Source organism: Dreissena polymorpha, chromosome 1, assembly GCF_020536995.1.
Source record: "Dreissena polymorpha isolate Duluth1 chromosome 1, UMN_Dpol_1.0, whole genome shotgun sequence".
Classification (NCBI taxonomy): Eukaryota; Metazoa; Mollusca; class Bivalvia; order Myida; family Dreissenidae; genus Dreissena; species Dreissena polymorpha.
In genome coordinates this window covers 111,764,184-111,779,339 of record NC_068355.1, presented here as the reverse complement: position 1 = coordinate 111,779,339, position 15,156 = coordinate 111,764,184, and the positions used below count along the sequence as shown (strand labels likewise).

The following is a 15,156-nucleotide window of genomic DNA, read 5'->3' as shown; positions in this document are numbered from 1 at the left end:
TTGACATACCTTCAAACCGGTTCTTGTCCGGGGCGTGTATGTGTGTATACGTAATGTGTATTTTTGTTTACATCATATTTGTATAAGACATATTCGTATAAAGAAACGACAGGCGTTTAAAGCTACTACAATGTAGATTTATGCAATACATGGTTGATACAAATCATGTACGATTTTGTTTGTGCACTAAATATTAAAACGAAATGAAAATTCACTTTATTAAATATTCTATGAAACAACATTTAATCACAGTCGAAAAATAAAATACACACATAATTTAACATAATATAAAACACATAATCGTAAAACAAGTCTTCATGTACTGTGCAAGGCGGTTCTGCAAGGAGGACAACCAGCAATCTGGAATCTTATTACTGAGTATTTATCACATTTGTAATGGAACACCATTGTCCGTTCGCCGACAGTGTCACCCCCAAAATGCCCATGTACCCACAGTGGAACATTTCTAAACGATCTTTGTTTAAGTATAAATACGTAAGGAACATGAACAATGGGAAATGCACATACGTCAATAAAATCTCACTAATCGAGATATCCATATTGGTTTAAACATTGCATTTCTTAGTGGCATTCTTTGGCCAAAAAATATATACTTAATTGCACTGTACCATTATAAAAACACAGAATATAAATATCGCAAACATAACAAACACTAATGAACAAGACTTGACATTGACATTGACGTAGGATCAAGATATTGTAATAACACTCTTACACAGCTTAAGGTTATTCAGACTACATATAATATACCCATAGAGTGGCTATTACACATAAAATATTAAACAAAAATGCCAGAAGTGCTAATATATATTAATATCCATGTTCTCGCCATAACAGCCCGTTATTAGTTTTCACCACAAGAGACCGTCATTGCTTCGAACCACAACAGACCGCCATTAGCATTCACCACAACAAAAACGGGTCGATAAATTTTATCTCTCACACTTATTGTCTAACGTTGTCTAGTAGATTACTGAATGCAAATATTTAATATAACACGAAGGTTTTTCAACATTTCAAATAATGTCACAAACAACCATGTTTCAACATTTGACTTAATGCCAAACACAAAGATGATAAAACACACTGCATGTGTTAATCCGAGTGTTGATCAAAATTGACGCAAAGAAAACGAATGCAGTGAAAAATCATGTAAATATGACGCCAGGTATGATATGTATGAGAATATATAAATATGATGCATGAGAAACCTCATAATTAAGCAAGAAATAAACAATATTGCATTCTAGAGCGAAACCGGTATTTAAGTTGTCATACCCTGTTTACATGCCATGCATAACTAGTGATCTCACTATTCTTTTAAATTGATTGCCCGATTTTTAACGGACATTATTAGAATTACATCAATACACATTAAATATATATTTAAGTATCCTGCATGTAATGTTTAAGTCAAACACACATGTTGGCGTGCGGGTAAGGTTTGTGAACACGCATTCATAGTGTTGTATCTTACGCCTGCTTTAACTAACCCCATCTTAGAAATAAATTCAATTCATGTCTTAGCCTCAATAAGAATATATACTAGTATATAAAGTTTTAATAAATCCAGGCTACAAATAGTATTTATATCTGTGACGTATTGTTCTCAACCAAGAATATCATATAGGTGTAATCTGCAATGCTGACTTGAATTTCGAGTTAACGTGGTATATTACCGTTGTTAAGAATTAAATTATTTTTTTATCACAGACATACACATGCACGTATAATAAGCTTCGTTCACACTGTAAGCATTATGACGTTACTATTTTTTGTCACAAGTACCGTAGTGCAATTGACCAGTCGCCAACTACGCGATCGCTCCGCCCACTAAGTTGTGTTTTCATAAAACGCTTATTCCATTACTCCGACAGTCTTTGTTTGTCGGACCATGTGGCCGAAATAAACGAAATCTGATTGATTATTACGTGAGTTTGATTGACAGCTGGCGAGTGGTCAATTAAGGATGTGACATGTTTCACAACACACTTTGTAAAGGCGTTACTATCCCTGTCATACGCTGTGCTCTGCTACCATGTACGATGGGGCTGATAAATTCCTCTTAAGCAGTCCACGAGTTACATTGTTCATGGCATCTCCAGGTGGTCTACCATTAACTGAATCCGATATCTGGCTCACAATTCTGGCCGGCCGATCGGTCAGCTGGTCATCGGTCGTCAGATTTTGAAGTCTTGAGTTGCATGTTGAGTTTAAAGCATGGGGATGCTGCGTGGAACCGCTCCTCTGCATGCCTTTCTGGGAGAGAGCATTTTTCGCGTTGAAAGATGCGTTAATTACATTGTCCTCGAGGCTGTCACAGTTCTCTAGAAGTAAAATGTTCGGATTGTTATTTGGGAAATCAGGAGAGAGGTCAAATGAGCCGTTACTGGAGAAATTATTCCAATATCGTGGATGGATGATGGGCGCGCCAAATATCTCGCCGACTGGATTCACGGCACCATTTGGTGTGTTTTGACCAGAGAGTCGGGTGTGAGAGATGCGCCTCTGGCGGTGAGACTCGTCCTCGCCCTCTAGAAAATAGGTCAGCATTTCGCCTTTACCCTAAACAGAAATCAGCATGGTATTCACAGTGTAGATAACATAACAGATAACAGTTTTATTAATTTCATATGGGAACACGATATCACTCATAACCAGAAACAAATTCAGTCACAGTTAAAGCTGTTGAGGTTATATTCCATGATAGAAAATGTGAGCCGTGAGGTCGGCCGAATATCAGTCAGCGTCTGTTTATACGGGGGACCAAACATCCGGCTTTCGAATTAAACAAGCACAATAAAACTTGAGCTGTAACCGGGAAAACGGCGTTTAATGCATGTGTGATCAGGAAAACCCCTTTCAGCCTTAACTGGATTTTCACTAAGAGATTACTTTCCAGTTTATAAACAAACACGTCATATTCACATATTAAAATGGTAGTCAAATGACGAGTTAATTATTCATAACCAAGCCCTGCATTGTTCTTACCTTTGCGTTAACGAGGCCTCGCTCAGCGAGGTGGTAACCACCAAGCTTCCTTAAAAGGCAGGTGATTGTCTCACTGCAGTGAATCTTAAGGGCTGAAAACAGAGCAGAAACAGGATTGTCTAATTGCAAGGATCTACAGGGCTGAAGTCAGAGCACACACGTTATTGTCTCACAGAAGTGGATCTTAAGGGCTAAAAACAGAGCAGACACGCGATAAACTCACTGCAGTGGATCTGCAGGTCTGAAAACTGAGCAGACACGTGATAGTGTAACTGCAGTGGATCTGCAGGTCTGAAAAAAAGGTTTGAAAAAAGAGAAAACACGTGATTGTCTCGCTGTAGTGGATCTTCAATTATGAAAACAGAGCAGACACGTGATTGCCTCACAGCAGTGGATTTCTAAGGCTGAACACAGAGCAGCCACAAGTCTAGCTGCAGTGGATCTTCAAGGCTAAAAATAAGAGACAGGTCGAATCAAAAACCTACATAGAGGCTGATGTTAATCATAACGAAACCAACTGAGCAACTGTAACAGCATTGGAGCAAATCTTCATTAAGAGACCGGGAACACGTACACAACTGCATACGGGAAGGCGAAACAATTTTCTATACACACAATGATAGACACAATATGGAAATTGAAACTGTATTTTAATTTGGATCGAATTTATATGCCATACTGTGCATTTAGACATGAACAGTCAGATTTATTACATTATACGTTTATTGAAAAAATAAGGTTATATGTTACATTATATATAGTTACGTTTGCCATGTGGCGAATTCAACATAAAGCATAAAGAACAACTCAAAACTCATTGTATGATCAGAATGTCATACCACCTAATACATCCTTTAATCGACATATACATTTTAAATAAAAACATGTTTGACATTTGTGGAAGGCTACACGAATCTGCTACTCACGAACGCCCGTGGACTCCATGCGGGACGCTGTGTTCACCGTGTCTCCGAACAGTGTGTAGCGCGGCATCTTGAGGCCAACCACCCCGGCCACACAAGGACCTGCACGGGAAAAAAATGTATTATATATGAGTCACTCATACGAAAATGTGCCTAATACCACATGTGTCATGCGTAGTACAAACCAGGCAGCCAGCGCAGTCACGCTGTCTGGTAAGCAGCTTTCCTGTTGGATATTGAGATCATGGTATATTGACCTTACTTGACTTTGGAGCTTAAATAGCTCCTTGAGATTGCGCAGGCTACAAGGGCTACTTTGGACGCATGTGGCATTAGACCCATTGTCGTACGATGAGGTATATACCGTTATAAATAAAACGCGAACTAATTTTGGTAAAACTATGTTCCGGTAATGTCAAAGTTGTATTTGTTCTAACTGATGTATAAAAAGGCTTTAATACAGCTATATTTTAGATATATTTATCACATGCTATACACTGTTTCCCATGTAATACAACAATTTTTTTTTTTATAACACATGTGTAATACAACATTTTTAAGAGTTTTCATTGGCTTAGTTTTCGTTTATTGACCAATCGCATTTTGTTATTTTGCTGAAATGACGTTGTAACGTAAAATGACGTCACGAAATGTAAACAACATTCGGGATTAATCATTATGTTTGCGTAAGTATTTATTGAATTTGCTCATTTAAAAGCATGTGATAAAAAAGATCTGACACTCGTTGTCATGTCATACCATATTTTATTAAACTCGTCCAGGAAATTCGTACGTAAGCTCGCCAAAGGCTCGCTAACGAACAAAATTCTTGAACTCGTTTAATAAAATATGGTATGATATGACAACTCGTGCCAGATCCTATATATAGAGAATGACAAATAGCATAATATTATATCATATGACAGAGTTGTTTATATTAAGCGGTGTTCACCAACGATGATAATCAGGAGGTTGAAACTAATCTAGTTAGCTTCATTTTCACAGATGTTAAAGATTACATTTTAAACGCAAAACGATTTAGAACTCAGACGTGTCAACGCACACACCCGAATGCAGACCGATCCGCAACTTAAGTGTGTCGTCAGGTCTGTGACGTATCTTAAAGCGTTTGATTTCCTCGAGCATGCGCAGTGACATAGACGCTATCTCGCCCGCGTGCAGGTCCTCGTTTCGCAAAGGCAGACCACTCACGACAAAATACGCGTCACCAATCGTCTCAATCTTGTAGACGTCAAAGTTCTCAACGATTGCGTCGAAGCACGTGTAGAGGTCGTTCAGCATGCAGACAACCTGTGGACAATCAGGAGCAACGTTTCAGAAACAACATACTACACTCTTTATTTTTATTCTTTATTACCGCGATCTGCGAAATAGGCGCTCAATACATGTGCGCAGTGTTGTCCCAGATTAGCGTGTGAAGTCCGCACAGTTTTATCTTGGACGACACTTGTCGTTTTTATGGAATTTTTCATTAAAATGATTTCTCAGCTAAAATGCATTAGACGGAAAGTATCATCCCTGATTATCCTGTGCACTCTTCGTAGGCTAATCTATGACGACAAATGACGTGCATGCATTCAGTCCCAGTTTTTTCAGAGCGATGCTGGAATATATTTACCCGGTACACCATAAAAAACGACCACTTGGATTGAATACCCACTCATCAATCGTCGCATTTGCCGATAAAGAACTATACTGCGAAATTCAGTTCAATATTTGACAAATGCTGAAACAAATTTACGATGCACCCATGTACCGTTACTTTTACATGTCCATTTTGAGGATGTATTTTGACAATGTATTAACGATAAAGTTCGACGTTTTCTTAAGTACACTATTCGCCTATCATATTAGAGTCTTTGTACCACTAAGCTTTTATTTAGTTAACCCTATGCATTATATTGAATATGCATTTTCTTTTCAGTCATCAACAACTATCGTACATTTGTACTGTAAGCTGATTAACAAATGTATTTGACACGTGAAATATCTCGATTTTTAATGTTGATGTGTAACATAAAATGTGATAAAGCGACGTAAAATTTGTTTTAAATACAACAACAGTATACAAAAACTGCCAAATTGTCACTCGTTTACATGATTTGAAGTTATTCGGTCATTACGATTAACACAGTGGCTTTAAGATAGCCGTTCAGGAGATGGGTGCATGCGTATACGGGAGATTACCGGGTTTAAGTGATGTTACTCGGACCTTACTTCCAATATGGCGTCTTTTTCGTATTGTTCGGGAAGGAGTAGCGGCTATTTTCACCCGGTAAGCCTCTTTATAGTTATATTTATTTTATATGATTACGCCATTTCGGCTCTACAGTGTTTGCGCTTTCCTTGATTTTTTTTGTTTCAAGATCGTAGACGTCGGGATCAAAACGTTATTGAAGGAAAACAATCCACAAATCTGTTGCGCATTTACATGACGTTCGAGATATTGTATGTACACATATCATTTTCTCATATAATATACATTATTGACGCACGTGTACAGTAAAATATAACTTAAATCACGATTATTTCATTTTCCCGACTCCGTTTCATCTCTGATAACTGATTTATTGACAAAAAACAGCTCTTTCCTACGTTTAAAGTTGTTAAACACTGTAACGTAATGGATACTTTCGGACATTATTATAAATATAAATATAAAAATAGGATTTTGGAAACTATACATAATCCATTAACCATTAATAAGGTTAAATAATATTTGACTGATTTGATGCTGAAATTATTAATAGATTTATTGGACATTATTATTGGAAAGTATTCATACATCTTTTTGTATTAATCGAATGTTAGAAATTATCAATAAATTTTATATAATAACAGCCAAAATATAAAAATGGAATACTTGAATTTTCGAAATTATTGATTAATGATAAATTAAGAAAAATATGATAGTATAAATAAAGTAAACGAATTTTGAGTACAATATTTTGTAAAAAAAATCAAAAAGGGAAATGCAAAAACTTATACCTTAGAAAACACAAAACATACAACAATGAGACTAAGTAACCTTAGAAAATACTATTATGAAGGAGCATATAGTATCATATTCTAGACCGACGAATAGACTTGTGACAGATACTCGAAAATGAGTTACCGGTGTGAAAAAAACACACACTATTACCTACAGTGAAGATGTAATGTGTTACAGACTAACAATATAACTTGTACATCAAACGGTCGTTTATCTTAAGGATGTTATACATAACATATACCAAAATAATAAGTGAACGTATTGGAAACCAAAATGGTTAATTATCAGATGCAATTTCCATAACTCTATAATTATTGCTTATCAACACCAAAACATGTAATCTAAGAAACTACCTGACTGTGAGACTTATTCAGCAAAAAATAACTGTCGTGAATGAATTCCACGTGTGTGCAAATTTTTTGGGGAACATGCTCTTTTTAGAGATAATCATCTTTTTATTTGTTTATTAATTGTTATATTATAAATTTTCATTGTTAAAAGTGTTCTCATATAATAGCATTTGTGTGCGGAATTTAAGGAATCTGACGGTTTTATTTACACAGTTTGAATTCTTACACGTTTATTTTAATACATCTTATTATACTTATGTTTGAATAACCCTCAAACTGAATACTTTGCTTCCTAACCGGAATACAGTTCTTTCTATTTCGAGGTATCATGCCGCCAGTCTAATCGGAATACTATTCTTTCTATTTCGAGGTATCATGCCGCCAGTTACAGACGTTTAGGATGCCAAGCTTCCTAACCGGAATACAGTTCTTTCTATTTCGAGGTATCATGCCGCCAGTCTAACCGGAATACTATTCTTTCTATTTCGAGGTATCATGCCGCCAGTTACAGACGTTTAGGATGCCAAGCTTCCTAACCGGAATACAGTTCTTTCTATTTCGAGGTATCATGCCGCCAGTCTAACCGGAATACTATTCTTTCTATTTCGAGGTTTCATGCCGCCAGTTACAGACGTTTAGGATGCCAAGCTTCCAAACCGGAATACAGTTCTTTCTATTTCGAGGTAACATGCCGCCAGTCTAACCGGAATACTATTCTTTCTATTTCGAGGTATCATGCCGCCAGTTACAGACGTTTAGGATGCCAAGCTTCCTAACCGGAATACAGTTCTTTCTATTTCGAGGTATCATGCCGCCAGTCTAACCGGAATACTATTCTTTCTATTTCGAGGTATCATGCCGCCAGTTACAGACGTTTAGGATGCCAAGCTTCCTAACCGGAATACTATTCTTTCTATTTCGAGGTATCATGCCGCCAGTCTAACCGGAATACTATTCTTTCTATTTCGAGGTATCATGCCGCCAGTTACAGACGTTTAGGATGCAAAGATTTAAAAAGAAGGCGTTATGAAGTGTGTACAACTCTAGAAAGCGAAATGAGCACAAAACAAAAAAGATTACGTCGAAGTACCGCGCCAGTTAAACACAAAAAACAATAATATATACGTGCACTAAAAGTGTACTGAAAGACAAAAAAGCGTAAAGCCGGATTGATACTATTATAATGTTGTTACGACCAAATACTACCATTATTGATATTCGGAACGCCTGAAGCAATTTGGAATACCTGACGTTTGCTTAGAAGATGCATATCGGTGGATTTTTGTAAATATAATATAATATAATATAATATACATATTAACTGTTTATTTAATATATTGACTTTGACGCGTTTTACAATAACGATTCTGATACATGTATGTATGTATGTGACACATTTTGGACGACCTTCCTTTAAACATGTTCTGCGTTGGTAAATATATTTCATGGCAAAACGTGAAATAGTAGTGTAAAGATTTTTGAAAATGCAATACACGATATGATATCAGTAGAAGTAATCAATATACACATGATTTTTTTCATTAAACCTTATATGAATACATGTATTTACGACTTTTGTATCGAGAATAAAGTATTAGTTCTTTTAGATAGGTTATTTCGTTTGTTTGTAAAATACCTTCTAATGTTGAGTTATGTTAATATGTCAAATGTATCACACATGCATTACAACCCAAATGACATCGTGGAGAGGAACGACGTTACACAGAAAATGGTTTATTTAAATAAAAAAACGTGAGAAACTAGCATAATGCCATATACGGAACGAAACGTGTAATATTAAGAAATTTTTATAAGTCAAATGCATACCGAATGCATTCTGACCCAAATGATTTTGTATCATGTATGTAAGTACGCCATACATCCGAAAATATATTCGTGACATCGTGGGAAGAAATGACGTAACACATATAATGATTTATTTATTTTTTTAAAGTTAGAAACAAGCACAATGACATATACGAAACGAAACGTGTAATTTAGCCCTAATTGCAATTATATGTAGGACTTATCCATGTTGCCTGTATGAAATAAACTACACACACTACAAACATAAGCTGCTCATGTTTGGTTTGATTCGTGTTTTATTTTCTGTTTGAGTACGGCTCTTTTGAAGGATTCTTTCTGGCATTTTCTACATTTAAACCCATGAGGTCTATGAATGGGCTATGGTTTCTCAGTCCTCCGCTGATTTTCAATTCCTTATCCACATATTGCAACGAAATATGCACTTATTATCGCCCTCTAACATGCATCCTCTTAAAAGACTGTTACACAATGGTTAAACAAAAGTTAATATCAGAATAAAGTCGTCACGTCATAAAATACATTAAACAAGACTATTGTCAAGCAATAAATGTCCCCTACCGGTTCCACCATTGTGAGGAACTTCCACCATTGTCATAATGTTTTAATTAATTCCTGCCATAGCAACCAGACTTTTTGACGTAGGAACAAAGTGAAATGACGTGCATAATGTCAATATTGCCATCTATCTATATTTGAAGTTTTATAAAAAAAATATGAAGAACTTTTCAAGTTATCGCAGGATCCAGAAAGGTGTGACAGACAGACTCACAGACAGACTCACAGACGCACAGAGCGCAAACCATAAGTCCCCTCCGGTGAAACCGGTAGGGGACAATAAAGTAAATATAACTGAGATTGGCCGATAAACACTCAATTATCTCGTACAATTCATCCTATTGAACATAGGTTAATTGATCGACAGGTTTTTCGTACACCATTATTTTAATTCTACAGTGAGCACTTATATTGCACCACATAGCATGCTTTAATACTATTATATTGAAGTGCACATTTACACTTTTTAAAGATGGTAAGGCATTTCGTGACAAGCTCTTTAACATAGGAAGAGCTATTTGTCATTTGGAGGCCAGGTCCCAAAATTGCTTTAAGTTCCTAAATTGGGGGTTAAACCAAATATTTTGACAATAAATTAGTTATCAGGGATGAGACGACGTCGGGAAAATGAAACACCTGTGATTTTAGTAATATTTTACTGCACACGTGCGTCAATACTGTGTATTGTAAGAGAAAATGATTTGTGTTCTTCCAGATTCTTGAACGTCACGTAAATAGACAAAAGATTTGTGGATTGTTTTCCTTCAATAACGTGTATTCCGACGTCTACGATCTTGAAACAAACAAAAAAACGAGAGCCGAAAGGGTGTAATCATTTAAAAGAAATATATATATGCTTCTTATAAGAGATGGACGTACATATTGTCATACAATACGATATTTTTTATATTTTATAAGCAATACCAACTCACTTATCAGCGTTGTGCTGTCATTTTTATAAAAAAATATGTCGCCGTGTTCAACAGCTTTATGTTATATAACGGTTGTCAGATAAAATCGCGCCCCACACCCAGTTGCCCCGTCTTTGTGAATTCACACCTGTCATGTAGACATTTGGAAATCAATGATTGTATTTCAGAGGAAAATAGTAGCACTCAAAGCTGAAAAATGGTGCACCCAAACTAACTGCAATAAACCAACCTTTCACAAATAGAAATGGGCCGCGCTCTGTGAAAACGAACTTAATGCATGTGATTAAATGTCGTCCCAGAGTAGCCAGTGCAGTCCGCATTCAGGGACGACACTTTCCGCCTATATTTGATTTTAGGTAAGAACAACTTAATGTAAACAAAACATGCTATAAAAGCGCGCAGTGATGTCCTTTATTCGGCTGTGCGGACTGTATAGTCAAATCTAGGACGACACTGTGTGCAATTGCACCAAGCAATTAAGCAACATTTTCTCAAAGCGAGGCTCAAATGCGCAACGATATACGTGTCAATTGCCCCAGTCATTACCTCCATGGGCGTGCTCTCCGCTGACAGGGCGGTAAAGCCCACGATGTCCGAGAAGTAGATGGAGACACTCTCGTACACTTCCGGCACCACCGGCTCGCCTTTTTTCAGCCGCTCAGCAACGAGTCTGACAATTAAAAAAATTAATATGGTAAAACGGGGTATAATGCATGTGCGTAAATTGTCGACCCAGATTATCATGTTAAGTCCGAATATACTAATCAGGGATGACACATTTCTGGCTTTTTCCGCCTCCGCCTGGATTTTCGAATAAGTTTTTTTCGCATTGCTAGAAAACAACGATTGCCGAAATATTATAGTGTAAAGATAAGATTCATTTTTTCTTAGCACAAATAATTGCCGTAAGTGGTCAGACGGTCATGCAATCGTTCCTGAAAGCCTGAATACGGTACCGAATATAAAAACACAGTTTGACTTTAATTTTCAAGACTTAGTTATATTTTTAAAGACCCGCGTCCGGCGAAAATGAGTCTCATTCCATGTTCGGCCAGCTTGGCTACAGTACAGCCTGCAAATTGTGCAGTCTTGGAAGAAGTGCCCATTGAGATCACGAGACCTTTCATTATTTTATTGCGAACAGCTCCTGACCAGATTGCGCAAAATTTCGCGCAAAATTTCGCAGGCTTGAGCTATGCTGGGCGAAACGCCATAAGACCCACTTTGGCAAAACGTGTATTCGTCATATGGGCTACCTTGGCAACACGTGTCAGTATCATATGGGCTTCCTTGGTAACACCAACGATCTATGAATAAATATTTGATAGATCTTTTGCAACACGTGTCTGTTCCATATGTGCTACCTTGACAATACGTGTCTATGTCATATAAGCTATTTTGAAAAAAAAACATGACTTTTTATATGGGCTACCTTGGCAACACGTGTCTGTTTAATATGGTTTACCTTAGCAATACGTGTCTGTGTCATAAGGGCTACCTAAGCAATATGTGTCTTATAATATGGGCAACCTTGGCAACACGTGTCTGTGATATATGGGCTATCTTGGTAACACGTGTCTGTGTCAAATGGGCTAACTTAGCAACACGTGTCTGTGATATATGGGCTACCTTTACAATACGTGTCTGTGTCACATGGTCTACGTTGGCAATACATGTCTGTGTCATATGGTTAACCTTAGCAATACGTGTCTGTGTCATATGGTTACCTTTGCAACACGTATCTGCGTCATATGGGCTACCTCGGCAACACGTGTCTGTGCCATACGCTCTTTCTTTGCAATACGTGTCTGTGTCATATGGGCTACCTTGGCAAAACGTGAATTAGTCAAATGGTCTACCTTGCAAAAACGTTATTGTGTAAAATAGTTAACCTTGGCAACAATTGTCTGTGTTACATGGTCTATCCTTGCAACACGTGTCTGTGCCACTTGATCTAGTCTGGCAATACGTGTCTTTGTCTCTTGGTCTACATAGGTAACACGTGTCTGTGTCATATGGGCTACCTAAGCAATACGTGTCTGTGTCATAAAGACTACCTTAGCCATACGTGTCTGTGTCATATGGGTTACCTTAGCAATACGTGTCTGTGTCATAAGGCCTTCCTTAGCAATACGTGTCTGTGTCATAAGGGCTACCTAAGCAATACGTGTCTGTGTCATAAAGTCTACCTTAGCCATACGTGTCTGTGTCATATGGGTTACCTTAGCAATACGTGTCTGTGTCATAAGGCCTTCCTTAGCAATACGTGTCTGTGTCATATGGGCTACCTTAGCAATACATGTCTGTGTCATATGGACTACCTTAGCAACACGTGTCTGTGTCATATGGGCTACCTAAGCAATACGTGTCTGTGTCATATGGGCTACCGTAGCAACACGTGTCTGTGTCATATGGGCTACCTTAGCAATACGTGTCTGTGTCATATGGGCTACCTTAGCAACACGTGTCTGTGTCATAAAGTCTACCTTAGCAATACATGTCTGTGTCATAAGGCCTACCTTAGCAACACGTGTCTGTGTCATATTGGCTACCTTAGCAATACGTGTCTGTGTCATATGGGCTACCTTAGCAACACGTGTCTGTGTCATATGGGCTACCTTAGCAATACGTGTCTGTGTCATAGGGGCTACCTTAGAAACATGTGTCTGTGTCATAAAGTATTCCTTAGCAACAAGTGTATGTGTCATAAGGCCTATCTTAGCAATACGTGTCTGTGTCATATGGGCTACCTTAGCAACACGTGTCTGTGTCATATGGGCTACTTTAGCAATACGTGTCTGTGTCATAGTCTACCTTAGCAACACGTGTCTGTGTCATAAGGCCTATCTTAGCAATACGTGTCTGTGTCATATGGACTACCTAAGCAATACGTGTCTGTGTCAAAAAGTCTACCTTAGCAATACGTGTCTGTGTCATATGGGCTACCTTAGCAACACGTGTCTGTGTAATATGGGCTACCTTAGCAATACGTGTCTGTGTCATAAAGTCTACCTTAGCAATACGTGTCTGTGTCATATGGGCTACCTTAGCTATACGTGTATGTGTCACATAATTTACCTTAGCAACACGTGTCTGTGACAAATGGTCTACCGTGGCAACATGGTACTGTGTGAATTGGTTTTCCTTGGCAGCAGAAACTTGTGTCACTTGGTTTATCTTGGAAACACATGTTTGTTTCACTTGGTTTACCTTGGCAACATCCTCAGCAACAAGTTCTCCGTCATCTTCTTCTCCTCGGATAGCAACTCTGTGCGGTCAGCGACCAGACTCTCAAGGTTATTGGAGTAACGCTCCATCATGTACAGCATGTTATCCAATATGTTAGACTTTCTGAAAACGGAGAAGATGCTAGACTTGCTGACAGATAATTTAAGACGTGCTGAAGTAGGGTAATTAATGTTAAATTTTCAGAAATTGGGCAGATAAAGTAAGACTTGCTTAAGTCAGGCAGATAACATTAAATTTGCTGCAATCATGTAGATAAGGCTAGACTGGATGAAATCAGGTAGATAATGTGAGACTTGCTTTAGGCGAATTGTGTTCGACCTTTTCAAATCAGATATTATTTTGACTTGTCGAAATTAATATATTATGCTATACTTAATTAAATAACGCAGATAATGTTAGACTTGCTAAAATCAGGCAGTTACTTTAATGTTTGCTGAAATCATAATATTGTGTTCGACTCGACTCGCTGAAATCAGGCATATAATGCTAGAACTGATCAAATCAGACATATAACGTCTGACTTGCTGCTTTAATCAGACAGATAACATAGATATACTGAAATCAGGCAGATAATATGTATATAAGTCCTCCTTATTTTAGGCAGATATTGTTAACATTGCTGATAGTGTAGAATTTATGAAATAAAGCAGCATAATCACAGACTTATTGAAATCAGCCAGATAATATATCAATAGGCAAAATGACGTCGAAATAAAAGATTTCATAAAAAATAGAAATAATGGATTTGGATCCATGTTGTCGAAAATTTTGACTGCAACAATTTCGAACAAACATAATGATAAAAAAACTAAAAAAGACAACATATAACTAAGCCACTTCATAAGCGAGTAAAATGTTAATTTGATCCGTTAAGTTGAATAAGGTTGATGCCCTTACATTCCTTGCAACATCGGCTTCAGTTTCACGCGGATGTCCTTAAATGTCGGTCTCATGTCCGGGTCCTGCGCCCAGCACTCCCGGATACAGTCGCTTATGAAGGGCTCGCACGAAAGACCGGTCATATCCGGTCTGATGGGGGAACTCTCGCTCCGTAGTAGCGCGACAATTTCTTTAGAAAAATAAGAAAATAAGGCATTCGAGCCTTTGTATCACATGAGATGCAGTATACAGGTAACACCAACATGAATACTATTTCAATATTACTCGTTCGTGATAACAAACGGTTACACATTAATACGTCAGCTCATTTTCAATGAGCCTCGTTCTGGTGACAATAGTAGACTACACAAGATTATCTCGGACAATTCTTCCTAGAACGTGACTTAGCTAGTGAC

The 15,156-nt window shown here is 37.6% G+C and overlaps 1 protein-coding gene across 1 annotated transcript in view; it reads right to left on the bottom strand.

Moving 5' to 3' along the window:
* Window positions 1–204: 204 nt before the first annotated feature.
* The window catches only part of LOC127844518 (guanylate cyclase 32E-like), a 72,633-nt gene continuing 57,681 nt past the window's right edge, over window positions 205–15,156 (bottom strand). Inside the window, exons 15-21 of the mRNA XM_052374785.1 lie at window positions 14,759–14,930; window positions 13,823–13,963; window positions 11,159–11,282; window positions 5,003–5,246; window positions 3,939–4,037; window positions 3,013–3,104; window positions 205–2,586 (exon numbers count right to left, since the gene is read on the bottom strand). Of these exons, the coding sequence (XP_052230745.1) occupies window positions 2,038–2,586; window positions 3,013–3,104; window positions 3,939–4,037; window positions 5,003–5,246; window positions 11,159–11,282; window positions 13,823–13,963; window positions 14,759–14,930 (1,421 nt within the window). The 3' untranslated portion in view covers window positions 205–2,037. The remainder of the gene's footprint in view (window positions 2,587–3,012; window positions 3,105–3,938; window positions 4,038–5,002; window positions 5,247–11,158; window positions 11,283–13,822; window positions 13,964–14,758; window positions 14,931–15,156) is intronic.